At 44.2% G+C, this 26375-nt stretch overlaps 1 protein-coding gene across 11 annotated transcripts in view; it reads right to left on the bottom strand.

Annotated features, from left to right (window-relative positions):
- Window positions 1-26375, bottom strand: part of LOC143960901 (inositol polyphosphate-5-phosphatase A-like) — a 107039-nt gene that overhangs the window by 41741 nt on the left and 38923 nt on the right. For all 11 annotated transcript variants that reach the window (XM_077469893.1, XM_077469899.1, XM_077469903.1 and 8 more), the window contains one exon: window positions 4969-5032. In XM_077469893.1, coding sequence (XP_077326019.1) covers window positions 4969-5032 — 64 coding nt within the window. The remainder of the gene's footprint in view (window positions 1-4968; window positions 5033-26375) is intronic.

The following is a 26375-nucleotide window of genomic DNA, read 5'->3' as shown; positions in this document are numbered from 1 at the left end:
CTTCTTAAGGCGGTCGTCCCTAGGTGAGTATTGGGCTTACCGCGACTAACGCGTTGACTGCAAAGATTGCAGATGGCAACGCTATTGTCAGCAGCGGACACGTTAAAAAAAGCCCACACTGCGGAGCCATGTGCCGGTGTCCTGGGAGCGCCAGATGTGACCGTACATGGTCGATGACTCGCTCCTGATACATTTGCAGTCTGCTTTGTCCCTGCTGTGCAATGTAAGTCATTGCTGCTTCTCCTCCCTATCTGCTGGTCCATATCTCCCTCTGAACTCCCCTCCTCTTCCTCTCTTGTGGGCACCCACGTGACATCACTAGACACGTCATCATCAACGTCACCTTCCCCACCGCTATAAGTAGAGTAGGCAGCAACACCGGGGACCAACCTCCTCCTTGGGCTGATCTGGGTACTGGCGTCAGACTGCTGAGTAGCGCTTGTTGCTACCTCCTCTTCCTGATCCAATACCAAGAGTGGCTGCGCATCAGAAATGTCCTCTTGATATGGATCGGAAAATAATTCCAGTGACTCAAGCGGAAGGTATGTGGTGGTGGTGGTGGTGGTCGTGTTGTTGGTGGTAGTGTCTTTGGGGGTGCACATAGCAGAGAGTGAAGAAGAGGGTGCAGATCGAGAGGATGAGGAGGGTGCAGAAGAGTAAGGCTGAGCGAGCCACTCAACCAAGTCTGGTGCATCCTTTAAAGTAATTGAACGCACCTTCTGCAACTTCCCACTTTGGCTCAAGCCTGTTGCTCCTGCCCTACCCCTACCACCCCTGCGGAAGGGCCTGCCTCTTCCTCTGCATGTCATTTTTTAAATGACCCTGTGACAAAACTCTTAGTCCCTATACCGCTGAAGGACTGCTGCAGTATAGGTGAGCGGTCAGCAGTGGTGCACGTCAACCCTATCTATTGTGGACCTATAGCGGTCCTTACAGAACAGCAGACTGTACCGCACTCAAGCCTATGTACCGTAGCACCCTATACCAAGTTACCAGTCCTTATAAGAACTTTTGTGGACCAAGCAGGTTGTGTATTAGTGTTTAGCAGACTGTACGTCAGTCCCTATACCGCTGAAGGACTGCTGCAGTATAGGGCAGCGGTCAGCAGTGGTGCACGTCAACCCTATCTATTGTGGACCGATAGCGGTCCTTACAGAACAGCAGACTGTACCGCACTCAAGCCTATGTACCGTAGCACCCTATACCAAGTTACCAGTCCTTATAAGAACTTTTGTGGACCAAGCAGGTTGTGTATTAGTGTTTAGCAGACTGTACGTCAGTCCCTATACCGCTGAAGGACTGCTGCAGTATAGGGCAGCGGTCAGCAGTGGTGCACGTCAACCCTATCTATTGTGGACCGATAGCGGTCCTTACAGAACAGCAGACTGTACCGCACTCAAGCCTATGTACCGTAGCACCCTATACCAAGTTACCAGTCCTTATAAGAACTTTTGTGGAACAAGCAGGTTGTGTGTTAGTGATTAGCAGACTGTACGTCAGTCCCTATACCAATGAAGGACTGCTGCAGTATAGGGCAGCGGTCAGCAGTAGTGCACGGCAACCCTATGTATTGTGGACCGATAGCGGTCCTTACAGAACAGCAGACTGTACCGCACTCAAGCCTATGTACCGTAGCACCCTATACCAAGTTACCAGTCCTTATAAGAACTTTTGTGGACCAAGCAGGTTGTGTATTAGTGTTTAGCAGACTGTACGTCAGTCCCTATACCGCTGAAGGACTGCTGCAGTATAGGGCAGCGGTCAGCAGTGGTGCACGTCAACCCTATGTATTGTGGACCGATAGCGGTCCTTACAGAACAGCAGACTGTAACGCACTCAGGCCTATGTACCGTAGCACCCTATACCAAGTTACCAGTCCTTATAAGAACTTTTGTGGACCAAGCAGGTTGTGTGTTAGTGATTAGCAGACTGTACGTCAGTCCCTATACCAATGAAGGACTGCTGCAGTATAGGGCAGCGGTCAGCAGTAGTGCACGGCAACCCTATGTATTGTGGACCGATAGCGGTCCTTACAGAACAGCAGACTGTAACGCACTCAGGCCTATGTACCGTAGCACCCTATACCAAGTTACCAGTCCTTATAAAAACTTTTGTGGACCAAGCAGGTTGTGTGTTAGTGTTTAGCAGACTGTGCGTCAGTCCCTATACCGCTGAAGGACTGCTGCAGTATAGGGCAGCGGTCAGCAGTGGTGCACGTCAACCCTATCTATTGTGGACCGATAGCGGTCCTTACAGAACAGCAGACTGTACCGCACTCAAGCCTATGTACCGTAGCACCCTATACCAAGTTACCAGTCCTTATAAGAACTTTTGTGGACCAAGCAGGTTGTGTATTAGTGTTTAGCAGACTGTACGTCAGTCCCTATACCGCTGAAGGACTGCTGCAGTATAGGGCAGCGGTCAGCAGTGGTGCACGTCAACCCTATGTATTGTGGACCGATAGCGGTCCTTACAGAACAGCAGACTGTAACGCACTCAGGCCTATGTACCGTAGCACCCTATACCAAGTTACCAGTCCTTATAAGAACTTTTGTGGACCAAGCAGGTTGTGTGTTAGTGATTAGCAGACTGTACGTCAGTCCCTATACCAATGAAGGACTGCTGCAGTATAGGGCAGCGGTCAGCAGTAGTGCACGGCAACCCTATGTATTGTGGACCGATAGCGGTCCTTACAGAACAGCAGACTGTAACGCACTCAGGCCTATGTACCGTAGCACCCTATACCAAGTTACCAGTCCTTATAAAAACTTTTGTGGACCAAGCAGGTTGTGTGTTAGTGTTTAGCAGACTGTGCGTCAGTCCCTATACCGCTGAAGGACTGCTGCAGTATAGGGCAGCGGTCAGCAGTGGTGCACGTCAACCCTATCTATTGTGGACCGATAGCGGTCCTTACAGAACAGCAGACTGTACCGCACTCAAGCCTATGTACCGTAGCACCCTATACCAAGTTACCAGTCCTTATAAGAACTTTTGTGGACCAAGCAGGTTGTGTATTAGTGTTTAGCAGACTGTACGTCAGTCCCTATACCGCTGAAGGACTGCTGCAGTATAGGGCAGCGGTCAGCAGTGGTGCACGTCAACCCTATGTATTGTGGACCGATAGCGGTCCTTACAGAACAGCAGACTGTAACGCACTCAGGCCTATGTACCGTAGCACCCTATACCAAGTTACCAGTCCTTATAAGAACTTTTGTGGACCAAGCAGGTTGTGTGTTAGTGATTAGCAGACTGTACGTCAGTCCCTATACCAATGAAGGACTGCTGCAGTATAGGGCAGCGGTCAGCAGTAGTGCACGGCAACCCTATGTATTGTGGACCGATAGCGGTCCTTACAGAACAGCAGACTGTACTGCACTCAGGCCTATGTACCGTAGCACCCTATACCAAGTTACCAGTCCTTATAAAAACTTTTGTGGACCAAGCAGGTTGTGTGTTAGTGTTTAGCAGACTGTGCGTCAGTCCCTATACCGCTGAAGGACTGCTGCAGTATAGGGCAGCGGTCAGCAGTAGTGCACGGCAACCCTATGTATTGTGGACCGATAGCGGTCCTTACAGAACAGCAGACTGTAACGCACTCAGGCCTATGTACCGTAGCACCCTATACCAAGTTACCAGTCCTTATAAGAACTTTTGTGGACCAAGCAGGTTGTGTGTTAGTGATTAGCAGACTGTACGTCAGTCCCTATACCAATGAAGGACTGCTGCAGTATAGGGCAGCGGTCAGCAGTAGTGCACGGCAACCCTATGTATTGTGGACCGATAGCGGTCCTTACAGAACAGCAGACTGTACCGCACCCAAGCCTATGTACCGTAGCACCCTAGACAGACCAAGTTACCAGTCCTGATAAAGAGCTTTGTGGAACAAGTGAGTTGTGAATGATTAGCAGACTGCAGCAGAAGGGCAGCAGTCAAGTATAATATTCTTTCTATATTTGGAAGAAAGAATATTATACGTGTACAAGCCTATTACCGTACCACTGATACCAGTCCTGAAAAGAACCTTTGTGGAACTAATAGTAACAGCAAGTCTTTAAAATTATCCTCACTGCCTGACACACTGCTTCCTGCCTGTCCCTATACAAATTGGCAAAAAAGAGTAGGCTGGAACGATTAGCTGGAACAGCTCTTTTGTGGACCTGATAGTAACAGCTAATGATGATGATGATGATGATGATGAAGAAAGACTAATCTGGCTGAGCTGTCCCTAAAATAGCAGCATACAGCGCTCTGTCCCTTTATCTAAACTGACAAAAGAAACTCAGGCTGCTGACCTAACACCTATACCAGTCCTGAAAAGAACTTTTGTGTACCAAATAGCTAGCGTTTTCTCTGTCCCTACTCCACACAGGATCCTTTCCCTACAGTGACAGAAGAAAGAATGTAAAATGGCCACCGGATCGGGTGTATTTATAGGTTAGGGGGAATGTCCAAGTGTCCATGAGCTGTCATGTCTCAATTGGTTGTCCTGTAACACATGATAAACGTGTCACGAAAGGTTAAAGTTCTTGTATACATTAAACACGTAAGTCCGCCGGGGCGAACGACGGAAAAAGGCGTTCGAACCCGCGGACGGCGAAAGTCGGAAATTCGCCGCGAAACGACCGCCGGGCGAACCGTTCGGCCATCACTATTATTGATATGGCGTTGTCCTCCCTTTATGACTAATAGCCTCCAGGCTTCAGGGAAGGCTTTTCACAAGATTTTGAAGTGCGTCTGTGGGAATTTGAAAGGTCAGGTACTGAACTGGATGAGAAGTTCTTGCTTGTATTCTGTTTTCCAGTTCATTAAAAAACTTTCATAAACTATACGTATACAGAGTGACTATGCTTGTCTACCTACTACACAGTAGTTATACCAGTTTCCTCATTTATAATCTGTTTGCCTATTACATACAATAATGGAAATATATGGTGCAGCACACTTGCAATGCTGGCCTCTATCCCTTACCTTTAAAGTCATAGATCTGAACCGTACGTAGAGAGCTGTGTATAAAATAGACAGAGCCGAGAGCCTGAAAAACAAACATTGTAAGATATGTTAGAACACTGTCTATAATCAGCAGCAAAGGGTTAATGTGATACTGGGGTCTATGGCAGGGCAGGGGTTAATGAAGTAACCTTCCATAGGTTACTCATAGTCTATTCTATAGACAAGTGTATAGGTGAACCCGCCAGCCCCCCAACCAGCCCTAGGGGGCACACTGGGACCTCCCATCTTCACTGCTCCACTTGGTTGATTAATTGGGAGCCGGCGATCAATAGGAGGCAGAAAATTAAAACTATTTTTAAGAGATTAAGTCGTTTAACAGCTGTCTGGAGCTATGTCAGAGAGGGATACCACAGAGACAGGGAGGGGAGGAAAGAAAGCGGAGGAGGAGGGAGAGGGGGGGAAGGAGAAGTACACAGATTGTGAATTTAGAGAACGTGTAGGGAAGGTGTATATGGGACTACAACCCAACCAATCCGTTTCTTATTACCCTATCAAATTCTGCCCCAGGCATTGCGTCTATGCTATGGTATGGTATGTTTTGTACCATTTTTGCTGGGTAATTGTTCACTATATATATTCATTCATAAAACAGCGGGATAATGCATCACACAATGAAGAGGCTCCTTGCATTCCTTATAGATATTGTACGAAACTTCTATAGAAAATAAAGATGGGCAGTGGCAATGAAGTGCAATAAACGTTGGCAACCAGTAACATTACATCTTTTACCAGTTCAGAGCTCATGAACCATGGATAGATGGATAGATGGATAGATGACTACTGTTTTTTTTTTTCACTGACGCTTCTTGCATTGCATTATTGGTTATTTGCCCTAATACATAAAGTCTAAAGGATGTTTAGAATAGAGCAAACAGCAATAATCTGCAGTTAAAATTGGCAGCCAATCAACTTTGAAACGCTCAAGATAATCAAAACAAGGAAAGGTGATTTCTAATTGGTTGGTATTAGATTACTCACTTTGCTGACTGATTGTTTTTATATGAAGGTCATTCTGTTTTATTTTTAGCGTGCTACAAAATGACTGGTGACGTGTTGTAACCCATTCTATCCAATCAGAAATCAGCTTTAGAAACTTTGTGCAGTCAGGGTAAAGAAATTGTTTGTCCGATTGGCTGTTTGTGGTTACTACAAATTAGTGGTCTTTGCATCAATAATAACGGGGGTCAGAAATACAGAGAGGAAATAAGAAAGGGAAAACAGGGAAATGTATGGAATTATTGCCAATTTATTATTCAGTATACAGAAAGAAACCCTAAATATGGATAATTGCCCTATGACACTGTTTTGTCTATCCTGCCTTTTATTAATCAGCCTACTAAAATGGCAAACATGGGCAGTTAGATACTTCAGGGTCCATATAAAACCTCATTGCTCTAAATGTCCATGAAGCCTACCAGGGCTCAGACAGGCACTGAGAGACTTGATGGGAGCATCTGGCAGAGGAAGGGTTAACAGAGTGATGCTGTGCAAGTGGAAGGGGGTGCAGAGACTCTCAGACATGTTCATAAATCAGAGTCTCGCACGAGAGAGTCGCAAAAATATAGAGCACCAAATAATTGCCTATCAAAAGAGCGTTAATAACCAGGAGTGAGAAGAGAAAGAGACAGCGCTGCCTGGGGAGTGGAACGGCGCACGCCAGAGACGGAGAGACCGCTGACAGAGGAGAGAAAGACACAACTCATGAGAGAGAGAGTCTGGAGACAGACACATAGACAGACAGACAGGTGGGGAGAGAGGAGAGAATACTGACCAAAGGAAAAAATGAATGGAATTCTGAGGATGAGACTACTGGACAGAATAGAAGGACTAAAGAAAAAGAGACATCTGACTGGAGAAGGACTAACTAGTAACAAAGAGACCGCTGAGTGCTGGGAATGAAATATATAAATTGGAAGAGACAGATGGACAGAATAAAAGGAATAACTAGTGAAGAAGAGACAAACTGACCAGAGAGAATAAAAGGACTAGCTAAAAAGGAAGAAACAGCTGACTGGAGAGAAAAGAAGGATTAACTAGTGAGGAAAAGACAGCTGACTAGAAGGAATAGAAGAACTAACTAGTGAGGAAGAGAGCAAAGATTGGAGGCAATAGAAGGACTAACTAGTGAGGAAGGGAGCAATGAGCAGAGGTAATACAAGGACTAACTAGTGAGGAAGAGAGCAATGAGCAGAGGTAATAGAAGGACTAACTAGTGAAGAAGTGGGCAAAGACTGTAGGGAAAAGAATGACAAACTAGTGAAGAAGAGAGCAAAGACTGGATAGAATAGGAGGATTAACTAGTGAGGAAGAGTGTCAAGATTGGAGGAAATAGAAGGACTAACTAGTGAAGAAGTGGGCAAAGACTGTAGGGAAAAGAATGACAAACTAGTGAAGAAGAGAGAAAAGACTGGATAGAATAGGAGGACTAACTAGTGAGGAAGAGAGCAAAGACTGGAGGAAATAGAAGGATTAACCAGTGAGGAAGAGAGCAAAGACTGGAGAAAATAGAAGGATTAACTAGTGAGGAAGAAAGCAAATGCTGGAGGAAATAGGAGGACTAACTAGTGAGGAAGAGAGCAAAGACTGGAGGAAATAGGAGGACTAACTAGTGAGGAAGAGAGCAAAGACTGGAGGAAATAGGAAGACTAACTAGTGAGGAAGAGTGCCAAGATTGGAGGAAATAGAAGGACTAACTAGTGAAGAAGTGGGCAAAGACTGTAGGGAAAAGAATGACAAACTAGTGAAGAAGAGAGAAAAGACTGGATAGAATAGGAGGACTAACTAGTGAGGAAGAGAGCAAAGACTGGAGGAAATAGAAGGATTAACCAGTGAGGAAGAGAGCAAAGACTGGAGAAAATAGAAGGATTAACTAGTGAGGAAGAAAGCAAATGCTGGAGGAAATAGGAGGACTAACTAGTGAGGAAGAGAGCAAAGACTGGAGGAAATAGGAAGACTAACTAGTGAGGAAGAGTGCCAAAATTGGAGGAAATAGGAGGACTAACTAGTGAGAAAGAGCCCCAAGACTGGAGGAAATAGGAAAACTAACTAATGAGGAAGAGAGCAAAGACTGTAGGGAATAGAATGACAAACTAGTGAGGAAGAGAGCAATGAGCAGAGGTAATAGAAGGACTAACTAGTGAAGAAGTGGGCAAAGACTGTAGGGAAAAGAATGAGAAACTAGTGAAGAAGAGAGCAAAGACTGGATAGAATAGGAGGATTAACTAGTGAGGAAGAGAATAGACTGGAGGAAATAGGAGGACTAACTAGTGAGGAAGAGAGCAAAGACTGGAGGGATTAGGAGGACTAACTAGTGAAGGAGAGAGCAAAGACTGGAGGGAATATAATTACAAAGTAGTGAAGAAGAGAGCAAAGACTGAAGAGAGTAGGAGGATTAACTAGTGAGGAAGTGCGCCAAGATTGGAGGAAATAGAAGGACTATCTAGTGAGGAAGAGAGCAAAGACTGGAGGAAATAGGAGGACTAAGTAGTGAGAAAGAGAGCAAAGATTGGAGGGAATAGGAGGACTAACTAGTGAGCAGGACAGCAATGACTGAAGGGAATAAAAGGAGTAATCAGTGAGGAAGAGAGCAATGACTGGAGGGAATAGAAAAACGAACTAGTACTACAGAGAAAACTGATTGTACAAAGCCAAACTAGTGAGGAAGAGAAAAGGGACCACTGATTAGAAAACAGAAAGGCATAACAGAACCTTTTCTGAGGTGGGATAACTGATTTTAAAGATAAATGAAGCCAGTGATGTGAGATGATCAATAATCAGTCTGATTTAGACATATGTGATCACCAGCAAACCCGTCAGACATCCCAGAAGACTGATTGTCCATGTTGGATAATTTGTTATTATTTTAACCTCACACTAAGCTGATGAGAGGTGTCCGGCTGTGTTCTCGCCTACATAGACATAAATATGCATGTTTCAGCAATCTGAGCATTTATAAAGGGATTTGTGGGAAATAAATTTGGGTGGTCAGATTATGCTTGCACATCTAACTGCTACCTACCTCTAATGTCTACCGTAAACAAAAAACAAACCTGTACAAAAAAAAAAGTAACTCCTTTCTACTGGGAGCTGCTGCACTCAAGACCAGCAAGAGGGGCTGCTGATCATGCAGCACTGTGATTGGCAAAGTGCTGACATCATCAGGAGCCTCTCCTACCGGCTTCCAATGGTTGATAGTTGCCTGTGAGCTGTCCACGACAGCTCGGTCACAGTTCTGAGGGAGCCAATGGGACAGACCTCAGCAGCACATATACACGGTGGCTGGGTGTTTAGGCCTACTCGCCATGCTGATGCATTTATGCCCATTGCTGTGATAAAAGGGTTAAACAAAAATGAGTATATTATAGTATACTATGTAAATACTGTATTCAAGGGCATGGTTGCCCGCATCTCTGCACAAAAAAACTTCACAGCACTCCTCAAAAAGCCTAAAACAACCAGACATCCAGGCTAAGGAAGTAAGCACACCTCATCTATAGCCTAAAATACATGACTTGGGACCTCAGTGACCCGTCACCAGGCCAGAGTAATGTTGCATGCATGCTCTTGCACATTACACAATCTCACTCATTACATTAAGGTTATTAATAAAAGGGCAGATAACAAAGTAAGCTCCTTGAGGGTAGGGACTTATGCGAATGTACAATGTATATGTAAAGCGCTGCCCAAATATAAGTAAATTAAATAAATAAAGGTGTAGCACTGACCCCCGAAGGAGTGGCTGATTTAAATGGGCTTACCGTTACCTTCTTGACCTTGTGTATGTCTAGGGGTTTCCTGAGGTAGATGGCCCAAGAACTGCAGAGACTGACACCAGATCCACTTAAGGGATTTTTATTTGCAAAGAAAAGTAAACGAAATGCAGTCTCTCAAAGTAGGGTTAGAGGGTTTAGGTAGAAAAGTCTAGGCACTCTTGGAACTAAGGGGGTTTTTTACGAAAGGCAAATCCACTTTGCACTGCAAGTGCAATTGAAAGTGCACTGAAAGTGCACTTGGAAGTGCAGTCGCTCTAAATCTAAGGCCGCGTACACACGCGCGGACTGTTCGCCCAACTTTGTCCGCTGAACAGTGTTTGGGCGGACAGTCCGCTCGTGTGTGGGCTTTCAGCGGACAGTTTCAGCGGACAGTTTGACGGACAAGGTTTTTCGGAAATTCCGTAAAACTGTCCGCTGAAACCTTGTTTCAGCGAACAGTCCGCTCGTGTGTAGGCTTGTTCGTCAAACAAAGTTGCGCGCATGCTCAGAAAGGATTTTCACGCCGAAAGCTATAATGCAGTGTATAGGACGTCGTATTTTTCGTCCCGTCGTGCGTGCCGTTCACGTCATCGCGCACGGTTTCAGCAAACTGTTCGTCCGTCGTGTGTGGCCATGTCCGTCCATGCTAAGTTTGAGCGGACTGTTTGCCGAAACTGTTGGACGGACAAAGTTGGGCGAACAGTCCGCGCGTGTGTACGCGGCCTAAGGGGTAGATGTGAAATGAGGGGAAGCTCTGCTGATTTTATCATCCAGTCATGTGCAAGCTAAAATGCTGTTTTTTATTTTCCTTGCATGTCCCCCTCGGATCTACAGCGACTTTACTTCCAAGTACACTTTCAAGTGCACTTGCAGTGCAAAGTGGAGTTTCCTTTAGTAAATAACCCCCTAAGTCAAGTAGAAAAGAGTCTCTCACATTAGGAAGATCCAGAGAATAGCCATTCACAACTGGATCCTCACCCTTATCGGATAGTCCTTCTCTCATAAGTCCTAGCAGCCACAAACCGAGATGGCACCAGACCACCTCCGAATCCTTCCTTCAGTTACTTTGCCCTGGGCCAGCCAGCCCCGAGACTTGGAATCAGGTGGATCTGCACCCCAGGCCATGAGAGCCCCAGGGGCTGGTCAGGAGGACCAGGACCAAACAGACAGAAAGCACTTCTGGACTGGAACCCCAAAGCACGTGATGTCAGCACCTTAAGTACCCCCTCCCAGAATGCACAGCAAGAGTGACACTCCCACTGGGCTGGTTCCGAGAGAGAGCTGGCACCCAATGCACCTAACTGGACTGCGTTCCAGCACTTGCCAGAGATGACAGCGCCACCTATGGTCAAGCAGAACACAATGCAATCCAGTTAGACTGGTACTGAGATCAAACTTTAGTGTAATTGAACCCAAAACCAAACTGCGGTTTCAGGAATATTAAATGACAAAAACACATAACGCGTGCTCTTCAGGAGCCGGCGCTACAAAGGCAATTAGAAAAATGCATCCTCAAAAGTTATTACCAGGAAAGAACTGTTGCTTTTTTCAAATATAGCACCTCACATGCTCCATGCAATAATTAATATTATGGCTAAAAGGGAATTTTTTCAAGTGAAAACACCTCCAAGCTAGTGATTATTGATGGGGTCCATGTAGCTGTATTTCCTGTGCTTGAGGAGAATTGGGGCCTCAATACATTTTTCCTGTGAATGCAGAAGTCCCTTCATGATGCATGAACAGGACATCATCACACAACACCCCATGATGACATCAGTCACCCCAGGCCCATAACAAAGCCTAGGTAACGCTACTGAAAGCTAATGTAAAAATTGTAATCCCCCCCACCCCTTCCCATGCCCAAAGAAAACCACTCAATAAGGCCCTAGCACATATTTAAGGAAAGAAACAATTAGGTCCTAATATTACTGTGGGCGGTTGGTGTGCCCAAACCCCACCCCGAATCCTATTGGCTGCACCTTTGTTCAGTCTTTCAAATAAGTAAATGAATCATTTCAACTTGTAAGCATCTTTTTTTGGAACAATCCTCAGGCCTGACACCCCCAAACAACTGTAATGCCGCGTACACACGATCGGAATTCTCGTCAGAAAAAGCTCTGATGGTTTTCCCGACGGAATTCTGATGGAATTCGGCTCAAGCTGTCTTGCCTACACACGGTCACAGCAAATTCCGATCGTTTATAACGCGGTGACGTACAACACGTACGACGGGACTAGAAAAAGGAAGTTCGATAGTCAGTAGCCAATAGCTTCTGTCTCGTAGTTGAATCTGAGCATGCGTGATTTTTGACGTGTCGGAATTGCATACACACGATCGGAATTACCGATAGAAAGTTTTTCCGTCGGGAAAATTGAGAGCATGCTATCAATTTTTGGCTGGCGGAAATTCGGACAGCTAAATTCCAATGGAACATACACACGTTCACATTTTCCAATGAAAAGCTCTCATCGGTTGCCAGAATTCCGATCGTGCGCGGCATTAAGGATCAGTTCCGTTGACAGCCAATCTCAAGAGTTGAGAAGCTACAAGAGAACCCTCCAAGGCAACTTACAGTATTCTGCAAGCAAGCAAAGATTTCTTCAGAACAACCCAAATACATTTTCACTGCTACCTCCCAATCCATTCAGACATCGATTGTGGCCAGTTTGGCACTGCTACAGTGATGTGAGCATAAAAATATTGACTATTTGAATGGTTGGCAAACCTCAGCTACTCAGAGCAGATGAACAGTGGAATAAGTAAAGGCCTCACCAGCCCAAGGAAAGCCACCTTTGTGCACAAAAATGTCACTGTATATATACAGTATATATTTGTGGTAAAGGTGCAGCGACAATACTTCGCTCACAGTCTGGGTGCAATCAGTAGAACTTGTATTGTGGTAAAGACAAAACATTCACAACAAACCCGCTGGGAGAGGATCCAACCTGGAGCACTCACAAATGCCAACAGCATGTAGTGGAGCAGGTATCAGCCAGACTGACATCTGTCCGCAATGGCAGAATGCGGCCTGGCTGTCTCACACACCCAAATGGGAAGGCGTCCAAGGAACTTGCAAGCCCTAAGCTTTCCCTTCTTCTCTGGAATATTTCTCTGCCACTAATACTGTCCCTGACAGATGGGAGACGTGTCCCTACACTACCCACATGTGAATACGTGCCAAAACTTGGGGAGCAGGGACTTAAAAGACTCTGCTGACTCAAAATGGCCAACAAATGTTGTCAACAGGAACACTGACTCCAGGAACTAGGAAACCATAGAGAAAACAAGTTTCCCCTCACTTCCTTTCCAAGCTGTGATGCTGCTCCAGTTGGGTGCCACCTACAGTGGAGGAAGCAGACTTTACCTGCTTACATATTTATATACATGAATTTATTCCCTAAGGCAGTAGAAAACAAAGCAAGACTGCAAAGTGCTCACGCAAAGCAACCATTCACATTTTACACCTGCTTACCTATAGTAAACAATTAAATTTCTGTCTACTGATAAAACTAAAACAGGAATTCTGACTACACCTTCTAAATTGCTGTACTTTGCTATTTGCCTTATTGACTAATGCCTCGTACACATGATCGGAGTTTACGACAACAAAACTGTGGAATTTTGTCTGAAGGGTGTTGGCTCAAACTTGTCTTGTATACACATGGTCACACAAATGTTGACCAACAATTATGAACGTAGTGACGTACAAGACATACTATGTGGTTTTTCAGCTCTTTAGCGCCACCCTTTGGGCTCCTTTCATGTTAGTAGAAGTTTGGTGAGCATTGATTCGTGCTTTTCTTTTTGCGTTTTTCATTTAGTGCTTTTCAGTTTGTTTCTGAATGGCTGTTCGTTGACCAGACATGTTGCGGGATCAGAAAAGAGATAACGTGTTATTAATTATTGGCCTTGGAGTTATTGCTTTGACTTTTTTTTTGGTTGAATAATGATTTGATTTGGTATATTTTCTATATTTTTGGATGCATAGAATTCCCTTTTTGGTTAAGTTCTATTGGCAGATAGCATGTCTAATTTTTTTTATTTTTTTAATGCACAATTAAAAAATTGTGGAGAATATTACTTGTGTAATAATAGTATGTGTTTTACTTCAAATGACAGTTTGGGAGTAGGCAGTTACATGTTTTAAAAAGGGACACCAACATAGTTGTATCTTATAAATTAAACTAGGGGGTAATGGTCTTGGGTAAATTGCACAAATAAAAAAAATAAAAACATAATAATATTATTCTTGATATCACTAGAAAAAAAAAAAGCCTTTGAAAATTAGTTTGCAATAACTCCCTCAGCAAAGCAGCTTCATTATTATCCCATTAAAGAAGAGAATTGTGCGCTGCATTTGGAGATTTAATAATTTGCCGTGTCACGAATTTTAATTCTCCATTACAAATGCGAGTTTACAAGACCGGCCGCTTCTGCTTCCGAGCATGCGTGTTTGTACTTTGGACTTTTGTCTGACGGACTTGTGTACACACAATCGGAAAGTCCAACAACACACATTTGATGGCGGAAAATTTGAAGACATGCTTGCCAACATTTGTTGGCAGAAAGTCCAACAACAATTGTCCAATGGAGCATAAACATGGTTGGATTTTCCACCAACAGCCTGACATCGAACATTTCCCGTCGGAAAATCCGATCGTGTGTACGCGGCATAAGCCTTCATTTTGATGTTAACCTGATATTCAAAAATTCTTATTTTTGGTTAAAATAACTGTATGGAGTAGCCGTTTATTAAAGTAAAACCTATGCTGAATGCAATATTGAAGCTACCATTGCTGAACTACTGAAAATGCTAGTTGCCTGGCAGTATGTGACGTCAGTTCAGAAGGAGGGAGCTGGGGAACAAAGAAGAGGCAGAGTTTAAACAAACAGGCTGCTGCAAAGGTAAGTATATTTCCATTTTTATTTATAGGTATGTTTTTATATATAAAGTGACCCTGTGCTGACAGAGTTGCTGTAAGAGCCACTGACTTAGAAAATGCTGAAGCCATTTGGATGAATATGACAGCCAGGCTACCAGCACCTTTAAAATAGGAGCTAAGCAATAGCAGCCTCCATATTTCCCCTATTTGGGGTCCTCTGTATGATATTCATACAAAGCTCCCCTGGATGATAGGGTGCAGATTTATGTTGTTGTTTATGAACATGTAAACCCATTGCCTTTCCACCATAAAATGTCTGGATTTGTAAGTAGACTTTTGCACCAGCACTACAAAATCATTCAGTTCAGTATATGAGTTGATCTATATCTTGCATACAGTATTTACACACACACACCTCATACTCCGCACACCTCGCTCGCTTTCCCTCCCTCTGCGTATTTATCACGCTGCTGACACAATCAATACTTTTAATCTAGAGCTAAATTTATTAACTATGGTAGACAGGAGGGGAGATAAATGTGACCCCCGCCTCGCACACAGCACACTACATGACTTTACTAACTTCAGGGGTTCACAAGTTTCTGTACAGAGTGAGAAGACTGTAGGCTCATGGAGGATTGATAAAGAAGAACCCTTCTAACAGAGAGACTACTGTCACATGTACACTGTTTCCCCAGATCCTTAAAGTAGATCACCTAAAGTAGTATTTAACCCAAAGCCAAAAATCGAAAACTGCAGCTTACCTATTCTTAAATGTGATGGCTGCATTTGTTTTCTTTTTAGGAATTTTTCCCCTCTATTTTCACCCAGTAACACACTTCCTGCCTTATGATGTCTCCACTCTGGGTGAAGGAGCAACAGAGACTCCTTTGGACAGCAGCATTGTTAATCTGGGGGTGATACGGCACTGCGTTACTTTAAAGCGGTAGTAAACCTGCACCTTTTTTTTTGCATAATGAGCTAGTATGCAGCACATACTAGCTCATTATGAAATACTCACCTTAGAAAAAGGCACCGGTATCTCACCCGATCCACGCCGAGGAAGCTGACATGTTGCCTCGGGGTGTCTTCCAGGTATCGCGGGACGGCGCTGTGAGTGGCCGAAGCCGCGGTAGATCACTCCCACACATGCACGCGGGAGTCTTTTTCCCAGCAAGGTCTGGCAGTTCTGCCGGACCTTCAGCCGGGCCTTAACAGCACATGTGCCGCATGACATCAGCGGCTGCATGAAAAGTAAATATCTCCTAAACCGCACAAGATTATGAGATAATAATTTTACCTACAGGTAAGCCTTCATATAGGCTAACCTTTAGGTAAAAGTTTGAAAAAGACTATACAACCACTTTAACCACTTCAGCCCCAGAGGATTTCCCCCCTTAATGACCAGGCCATTTTTTGCGATACGGCACGGCATCGCATTAACTGACAATTGCACGGTCGTGCGACGTTGCACCCAAACAAAATTTATGTTGTTTTTTTCCCCCACAAATATAGTTTTCTTTTGGTGGTATTTGATCACCTCTGCGGTTTCTATTTTTTGCGCTATAAACCAAGAAATTAGTGACAATTTTGTAAAAAAAAATATATATATTTTTAACTTTTTGCTATAATAAATATCCCCCCAAAAAAATAAAAATAAAAAATGCCTTCATCAGTTTAGGCCAATATGTATTCTTCTACATATTTTTAGTAAAAAAAAAACGCAATAAGCGTATATTAATTGGTTTGCGCAAAATAGGGGATACATTTACAGAATTGTTATTATTGCATTTTTTTGGGGACCAGTCAGCGATTAGTGCTAAAAAAATTATGCGATATTGCACAGACGTTCTGATACTTTTTGGAGACCAGTGATACTAATAGTGATCAGTGCTAAAAATATATCACTGTACTAATGACACTGGCTAGGAAAGGGGTTAACATCAGGAGCGATGAAAGGGTTAACTGTGTACCTAACCAGTGTTTTACTAATATGGGGGAGGTGTTTTACTAGGGGAAGAGATGGAATTTATTCCCTGCTTTGCAGGGACACAATTCTAATGTCTTCCCTGCTGTCAGAGTTACTTTGCCCATCAACGCAGCCTTACTGTGCCCATCATTGCAGCTTCACTGTGCCCAACAATGCAGCCTCGCTGTGCCCATCAGCATAGCCTTACTGTGCCCATCAACACAGCCTCACTGTATGCAAAAATGCAGCCTCACTGTGCCCATCATTGCAGACTCACCTGTGCCCATCAATGCAGACTCACTGTGCCCATTAACGCAGCCTCACTGTGTCCATAAAAACAGCCTCACTGTGCCCATCAATGCAGACTCACTGGGCCCATAAACACAGCCTAACTTTGCCCATCAATGCAGCCTCACTGTGACCATCAATGCAGCCTCACTGTGCCCATAATTGCAGCCTGTCTGTGCCCATCATTGCAGCCTCACTGTGTCCATCAATGCAGCCTCACTGTGTCCATCAATGCAGCCTCACTGTGCCCATCAATGCAGCCTCATTGCACCCATAAACGCAGCCTCACTGTGCCCATAAACACAGCCTCACTGTGGCCATCAATGCAACCTTGCTGTGCCCATCATTGCAGCCTCACTGTGCCCATCATTGCAGACTCACCTGTGCCTGGATTATACACAGCTGGCATCGACCCGCTGTGTCACAGGGCTTGGGTCTGCAACGTTCAGCAACTGGCAACTGTAACAAAGTCCCGCCTCCTAGATCGGCGGTGGCTCCTGTGATAGGCAGAACATTGATCCAATGCCGGATAATTGAATCAGTGTTCCGCCTATCACAGAAGCCTGTCTAGGAGGCAGGACTGTGTTACAGTGGCTGGCCGCCAAACATTGTAGTGAGATACTCAAGAGAAAGGAGGGAGGGGAGGACTCTGTACCTGAGCCTCCCAGGATTGGCCCTGGGTGCTGCTGCAGCCACAGCACAAAGCAGCCCCAGGCAGGCAGCCCTGCTGCTAACGGGAATGGCGTTCCTGCTGTGCAAAAAGAATAGCCATTCCCATGCGTTGCTGCAGGACTCGAGCCTCGGCTGTAACAGTGCTCTTGTGAAGATCGCGATGTGCCAAGTCTTCATCTAACCATGCCCTGGGAAGTCTACACATGTGTGTGCTGGCCAGGTAGAACTGGTGCAGAAAGTGGAGGAGGAAGAGGAAGAGCAGCCAGATGTGGCCGGTGGCAGCCATGTGGGCTAGTATTCTGCAGGCAAGTGGAACTGGGATTACTGGCCACGGGGAAGCAGAAGGAGCAATGTTATGCTTTTCGCTGCATTTGTGTTACTTTTGTGAAGGGACTGAGTTCCTGCCTGTTATGGCCCTTTGCTGAACCAGCAATATACTGCTAGTTCCACCAACAGTGTGCAGCGAGTTTGTGCAGGAGGTAGGAAGAAGAAGATCTGTGTAAATAGGGAGGACGTTGTCCCTTTGTTCGGTGTTTGAACCTTTTCAAGTTGGGGATCCTATAATTCCCCTACCCCATCCAAGTTATCATCCCCTAATAAAAACATCAAAACAAGCCATGGACTGATTTTTTTTATGTGATGGAGTGAATGAAGGAAATGCTAAGTAACTGGCAGTGATGCAGTGGGGAATCCTAACTCAGCAGCTCTTACAAGGCGTGTGCTACAATGGCAATGTCATTTAAAAAGTCATACTTAAAGTGGCTCTAACAGCAAAAGGTTTATTTTTTTACCTAATGCATTCTCTGCATTACAGTATAAAAAAAAAAAACTTTCAATAGCAGCTCCTCCAGGCCCCCTATTAAACACTTTCCCCATCCAGTGCTGTGCCAGTCAGCTGCAGCTCTTATCTCCTCTTCCTGGTCTTACTGGAGGCTCTGATGGCCATTTTCTCCCAATGCTGTCAGTGAAAACCAGTGAGGAGAGTGTGGGGGCTGGGGCCAAACTGGGCTGTGTGTGTCTATGGACACAGTTCGAGAGTTCACCCGTACGAGTGCGCCCATAGCAAGCGACTTGCTATGGGGGCACTCAGGGAAGAGAAGGAGCAAGGATTCTGCATAGAACACAGGAATGTAGGGTTGACTAATAGGAATGCCACGGGTGTTATAATGAGGGGTGGCAGGTAATGGGATTAAAGCAAAGTGACAGATGATGCAATTGAATTCTGCTGATCAACATCACACACACACACACACACACACACACACACACACACACACACACGTATGTAGGCATAGGACACGCCCCCTGTCACACCCCCTTAAAGGAGAATTAACCAAAAAAAAGTTAATTAAACCCACAAGGGCTTTTTTTTTTTTTTTTAAACTACTATTCCTTTATATTGGCTTTTAAAATGTAAAAATGCAGCAATTTAGAAATTGGATGAAATGTTTAGCACGGGGAAACACTTTTTGAAAGCTAAAAAGTGCATTTTATAATTTTATATACAACTTTATGGATCAGACCAAAATGAGGGACATTGCTCCAAATCAGGGACAGTTGGGAGCTATGTATAACCAAAATATAAGATAAGAAAGGAGAAGGAATCCTGCGGACCAGAGTCAGTCTCCGCACCACCAGTTTCGTTTATTTATGAGCTGCTCTGTGTCTTTCCACTGCAATACATTGATTTTTCTTATAACTTAAACAATGAACCCATTTATTTCTCTGATTATTTCCTCTTCTCCACAATACCCAGCTTACTCATTAGAATGATTTTTTGTTTATTCATGATCCATTACGCTGAGCCTGAACAACAAAAAATCTATTGATTTGCATTTATAATCAAATGGGTCAATGCATTTTTCAATATCTCAATTATCACGTCATAGGATATCAGTATACGCTGGTGTGGGAAATAGCGGGCAAATCCACCTAGCTTACACCAATGCCATACTATACCATTTAATTTAAAAACAGAGCATTGCTTTTTGATTACAGAATGAGCCATTTTTAAGTGAGGCCGTTGACCATAAACCAGTATCCACCCATTAAAAAAAAAAAATAAGCAATGAATAGCTTTCTTAAAGTGGAACTCTATTCTAAGGATGTCTATTTTCTGTCTATCCAGTTTTGAAATTTAAACAGCTCTGCCACACATAATATCTCAATCTGGTAAAACAGAGAAACTGCTTCCTCTCTGGTCGCTAAGTAATACTTACAGGTCTAATCCCTCCACCTGACTTGGACTGGACAGTGAAAGGAGAAGCAGCAGGATGATGAGCATGCCTCTCTGTCACTCTGATCTCCCCTCCTACCAACACAACCCTTAGCACATAAGCATTGCAGCACAACTGACCAGCTCCATCTCTCTCGAACTGAGCTCTGATCTTCAAGAGGCTGATACCAAGTCAAATTCAGATATATTTTCATTGTTTGCATTTTTTAAATACATTTCATAATGCATAAATTAATATGGAGCTAATTTAAATTGTGTCTCTAGCCACCCTGTATTTCAGGGGTGTCTATTTAATTAACCTTTCCTGGGTAGTAGTTTGTCTGAGATCATTTGTAGTTTTTCCCTTTAGGTTTCTCCCCTATATTTGAGATTGTTGCAGTACCCTACTGCTGCCACTAGGTGTCACCAGCATTTAGTGCAATAATTATGAGATTGTAGTAAATCTTGTATTATTGAGTCTTTATGTTCTCTCTGGCTACCACTAGCGGTTTCCTGTCAGTGGTGCATGCTGGGGGAGGATATACAAGCTTGGGGAGTGGCCTGGTGAGCTCTCTCTCCCCCAGGTTGCGGCTTGGGGAGGATGTGTACAAAGTTTGTGCTATGTAGGCCTATTGAGCATAGCATAGAATTCTTCAAACTGCACTTTGTTTGTACTGTGTGCACGCGCATCGGATGTCAGATTGGAAACAGCTTCTGTGTGCGCTGGCGCTGCGTTCCACTTGATATGAATGGGCCTTCCTGCATGGGGATGCAGGGACACCTGTGCATCCCTGAGAAGGTAAACTCAGCATGTATTCTGTATTAAGCCCATACGAACAAGGCCTTAAATTGTTACTAAATCCTCTGTGTTGTGTAAAAAGGCCATTTCATCCTGTCTTCTCTCTCCCCTTTTTCCACTGTGCCCAATCCATGTCCTTATAGTACAGAGCCTTGGGGGGCACTATGCACATGCTCAGTTTGGTGGGTATTGCTGGAGTTTTTTTTTCCTTGGGTGGGTGCATGTAATCAGCATAGGGCCAATCAGCACTGTCCAGACAGAGGGTCAGGGGTCTTGCAGCTTCATAGGATATTCAGAGGAGAATGAAAACTCCTTCTATAAGCTTTAACCAGACACTCATAGAAGTCACAAGACTGCTATATACTGCTGATGAGAAAAGGTATTTATCAATTTAAATTTACTAAAATAATTGCATTTCCATGTTCTGTGTAGTGTGGGAGACTAGATATAGTGAATGCATGGTCCTGGGTTTGGTAACACTTTGAGATCACTGAAAGCTTTATCACTGCCGGGTTCTAGGGGGCATTCGTAAAATTCTGCTTTATGACCCAGTGATGTGTAGTTACATCGCCTGGCAGAATGCCCAGCACGGTGTGGTGGGGGTTTGGGTTTTTATTTTTATGACAGGCTTAATATAAGTGTCTACTATAGCTAGATTGTATCCCACAGTGCCTGGCCATGGTTACAGACATTTAGGTGAATATCGCCACATACGTGCATCCTTCATAACTGATACACCATGCTTTTCCACCTGACATTTGTAACAGTTCGAATTTTATGGCTTGTAAATCCTGTAATCTGTATTATGTACAATTTTCTCATTACTGTGTAGATAAGTAGTCATAGGACCAGATTCCCTTATCAGACACGAAATGATAATACATGGAGAAGATAACCACACTAATGCCCTGTACACACGGTCGGAAATTCCGATGGAAAAGGTCCGATCGGATTATATTGTCGGAAAATTCGATCGTGTGTGGGCTCTATCGGACCTTTTCTGTTGGAATTTCCAATTTGAGAGCAGGATCTAAAATTTTCAGACAAAAAAATCCAATCAGACTTTTTCGGATAGTTTGTAGAGAATTCTGACGGACAAAGTGCCACGCATGCTCAGATCAAATTACGAGACCAAAGCTATTGGCTATTGGCCTCCATGTAGTCGTACGCAACGAACGTCACCTTGTTTCAAACAATTGGATTTTCTGACAACTTTGTCCAACCGTGTGGATCCAACACAAGTTTCGGATGAAATCCGTGTGAAAAAATCTGACAGATTTTGTGGTCGGAATGTCCGACCGTGTCTACAAGGCATAAGAGAACAGCTCTGGTTCAAATCGCATTGTATATTGTAATTTTTGGCCACATTCCATTTCAGAGATTTTTTTTTACGAACAAATGGAATGGGGAGAATTCCTATAGAGATGGGGGGAAAAAAAAACTTGCTTTATTAATAAGCTGCCATTCCAATGTTCGTACAGATAGGTGACATTGTTCTGTTCTGATCTATTGCAAATAAAGGGCATAGGACAGCAAGCTAGTGAACCTTTGGGACTGCAGTCATACACCATGCAGACCATAGGTTTGGATCTGACCAAGACCCTTTCTGCAAGGCATTTCAATAGATGCCATAGCTATAACAACCGCTTGCAATAATCGCATGTAAAATCAGGCAGGCTGTTTGTACCCAAGTTGATCAATCAATCAGCTTGGGTACATTCAGCCTGCCCATCAGCGGCAGCCTGTGCATTGTAGGTGCACGGGCGCTACCCCCCCATCCCTGCCGCTGCCTCCTATCCATGCGCCCGGCCTCTTTCAGGAAGCCGGACACAAACTCCTATGGCGGGGTGGGAGGAGTGTTTTTTTTTTTTTTTGAAGCACATGATTAGAGCCTGAGGCTCTAATAGGTTTCAAAAAAGGATGGGCTCGGAGCGCAGAGTGCGCGCCCCGATCCCACCCAATTGTGTGACCATAGTGAATGAATTTTCGCTATTTTAACACTACAGTGCCATCTGTTTCCCGATTGGCCAAAGCGCCGGGCAATCCTATTGGATGTCCAACGCTTTGGTGGAACAGAAGACACAGAGCAGAGGAAGTAAGAGGAGCGGATTCCTCTGCCGCCGCTGCTGCCCGCACTGGAGGAGACACAGCAGCAGGAGAGGACAAAGCCCGCTAAGTACCCTACCTCCCACAGTGGGGGGGGGGGGGCTGATGCTGTCAGTCCCACAAGCCACGGGTCCCCCTGTCAGTTCTCCAAGCAGGTGGGGGGATGCTCAGAGCAGTGCTGTCAGTCCCACGAGCCATGAGTTGGGGGGGGGGGAGGGGTGTTGTCAGTGCTATATACCCAATGCTGACCTATATACCCAATTCTGATCTATATACCCTAATCTGTAATGCTGATCTATATACCCAATGCTGATCTATATACCCTAATCTGTAATGCTGATCTATATACCCTAATCTGTAATGCTGATCTATATACCCAATGCTGACCTATATACCCTGATCTGTAATGCTGATCTATATACCCAATGCTGATCTATATACCCTAATCTGTAATGCTGATCTATATACCCAATGCTGACCTATATACCCTGATCTGTAATGCTGATCTATATACCCAATGCTGACTTATATACCCTGATCTCTAATGCTGATCTATATACCCAATGCTGACTAATATACCCTGATCTGTAATGCTGATCTATATACCCAATTCTGATCTATATACCCTAATCTGTAATGCTGATCTATATACCCAATGCTGACCTATATACCCTGATCTGTAATGCTGATCTATATACCCAATGCTGACCTATATACCCTGATCTGTAATGCTGATCTATATACCCAATGCTGATCTATATACCCTAATCTGTAATGCTGATCTATATACCCAATGCTGACCTATATACCCTGATCTGTAATGCTGATCTATATACCCAATGCTGACTAATATACCCTGATCTGTAATGCTGATCTATATACCCAATGCGGACCTATATAACCTGATCTGTAATGCTGATCTATATACCCAATGCTGACCTATATACCCTGATCTATGAACCCAATGCTGACCTATATATGCTGATCTGTAATGCTGATCTTTATACCCAATGCTGACCTATATACCCTATCTTTAATGCTGACCTATACACCCCATCTATAATGCTGACCTATATAAGGGGTGGGGCTTATGAGATTGGGGGGGGGATCAAAAAGGAAGGGTGGAGTCTGGCACCCACCAATCCTAAAACTTTACCAGCCACCACTGATGCCCATACATGGTTTGAATCTCGGCCGGCTCCTGCTGAACCAGCCTGGAGCCTGGATTCCAACTGCCTATGGCTGACTTAAATCTATTTTACAGTATCTTTAGCATCATGCCTCCCTGTGTCTGTTTCTGTGTAATTATTTTCTTATCCAAAGATCCTGCCAGCAACAGCACTTCCTATTACAGGCTGAGAACATGAAAGCTGGCCATACATGAATAGAAATTGTGAACCATGAACCAGCTTGTTGAAAAATGTTGCTTCAATCAGTGCCTGCAGCCAATCAACCGCAACAGTGATCAGTGTATTCTGAGAGGGAGCCTCACTTTCATAATACAATGATACAGCAGGGAGGATTCCCGAGTGTGTAGATGGGGAAATCAGTTCAGTTTTATTTAGTTTAGCCTGCTGAACAAGAAAAACTTAACCATGTATGGCTAGCTTAAGGATAGACATAAACACTTTGAATTCTCTTGTTCAGTCCAAATATTAATAAATTTCTCCATCTGCAATGTATTGAGACAGCTGCTGCGCCCCTGACTGTCAATACCTGAACAGTGACTGCATCTAGTCAGATGCACTCACTGTTCGGCCGATAGTTTTATGTTTTTTTTTTACAGCCTCCTAATCATCAGTAGTGTTCATCTAGTAGTGTTCAAGGGTTAGTTCATCTTTACTGACTTTTGCCACAAACCCCCTATGCATTACAGTGTCCTCAATACATTAACAGGCAGTGCAACTTTTTGTAAATTAATGTTTACTTTTTCAGCTACCCTTTTTATTGCCCTCCACATCTGCAGGACAGAGAGGGGAATAAGCAGCGGGAAATGTAAGCTTTATTTTACAAAAAGGAGCACTGAATGTTAATGTACTGAAGATATTGTAATACAAAGGGAGGTTTGTGGCAAAAATACTTGGCAATACCGTAGATTAGTCCTCAAAATTTCCACTTGCCTGCTGAGGGCGAGCGTGGACCCGCACCGGAGGGGTTGGGGGGGGGGAGGCGTGCATCAATGCTCCTCCCAGTGATCGCCCAGGAAACTGTGGGGAAGAGAGAGGAGAGAAAAGGGAGAGCCGGCCGGATCACACAGCGAAGGGAACCACTTCTGTGACAAAGCTTGGATCTGAAATGGCCACTTTCAAAGTGCCGCCCCTGGGACTGGCTCCTATGATAGACAGCACACTGGTCAAATGCCGGGAAATTGAATTAGTGTGACATCCATCATAGGAGCCGGTCCAGGAGGTGGAACATTGACAGCGGCTGGCATTTCAGATCCAAGCTGTGTTAGATCCAAGCTGTGTCTCTGTGTGATCCAGCCAGCTCTCCTCCCTGTGATCCCCGTGCTGCATTGATGGGCACTGATGAGGCTGCACTAATGGTCACTGATAAGCTGCAATGATGGACACCGACGAGGCTGCGCTGATGAACACTGATAGGCTGTGCTGATGGGCACTGATAAGGTTGCACTGAGGAGGCTGCATTGATGGGCACAGATGAGGCTGCACTAATGGTCACTGATGAGGCTGCGCTATGGACAATGATGAGACTGCATTGATGGGCACTGATGAGGGTGCACTGATGGGCACTGACGAGGCTGCATTGATGAGCACTGATACGGCTGCACCGATGGGGCTACACAAATATGCTGCATTGATGTGCACTGATAAAATTGTTATTAATATTTATTTTTGTAACTTAATGCTGCATAAAACATTTAACAGTCCCAATTTACAAGGCGTGTTTAGGGACGGGCAGTGCAGGGGTTGAGTGGGGCAAATGGTGGTAAGTAACTCTTAAGGCCTGGCTAGTAGCTCAGGACTTGATATTTTGAGCCCTGCCATTACCTGAAATCACCAATCAATCCATGCTAAACAGCAGATATACTGTAGAGGAATCTAGACTTCTGGCTATTGTCCAGCACCCATTTGAATACCCAAAGGGTGACTGCACCTGATTGGATATAGTTTCTGCTCAGCCAACAATTTTCTTCCTGGCTTCTTCAATTTTTAAATCGACTTTTGTTGAGCCGAGTGATGCCAACATGGTCTCCCACAGCTTGGATTTCAAAACTCAAGCCACATATGGCCAACTTTAGTCACTGAACTGTTTATCTAATAGACCTGAAGCCTAGCAAGCTGACAAAACTACTTGAAAGGCAGCAGCTTATTATTTTCTGCCAGTATCGGGAAATGCTGTAACTGGCAGGATATCCATGTAAGAAACTTACATAAAAATTACTTGGAATAGATTAACAAAATATTATTTGCTTAAGAAAACTGTATAAAATGATGCATGATGCCAAGCATACTAAATACAGTTTGAATTTACCTACACTTTAGGGTCTAGTTATAAAATATTTGCATAGCCATTTGTCCAGTGAATCTACATGTGCGTTAGTTGAATGAATATGTTTTTATTATAAGCAATTATAAAATACCACATTATGGCCACTAGAAGTCATTAGAATTCTGCACCATAATTGTCATGACACCAATTCACTCTCATAGCATGCCC

The sequence above is a fragment of the Lithobates pipiens genome, unplaced genomic scaffold (genome assembly GCF_037356315.1).
Source record: "Lithobates pipiens isolate NorthernLeopardFrog02 unplaced genomic scaffold, aLitPip1_a1.2 Scaffold_8, whole genome shotgun sequence".
Lineage (NCBI taxonomy): Eukaryota > Metazoa > Chordata > Amphibia > Anura > Ranidae > Lithobates > Lithobates pipiens.
Note: the sequence above shows the minus strand (reverse complement) of the source record. Positions and strands in the feature narration are given on the sequence as shown.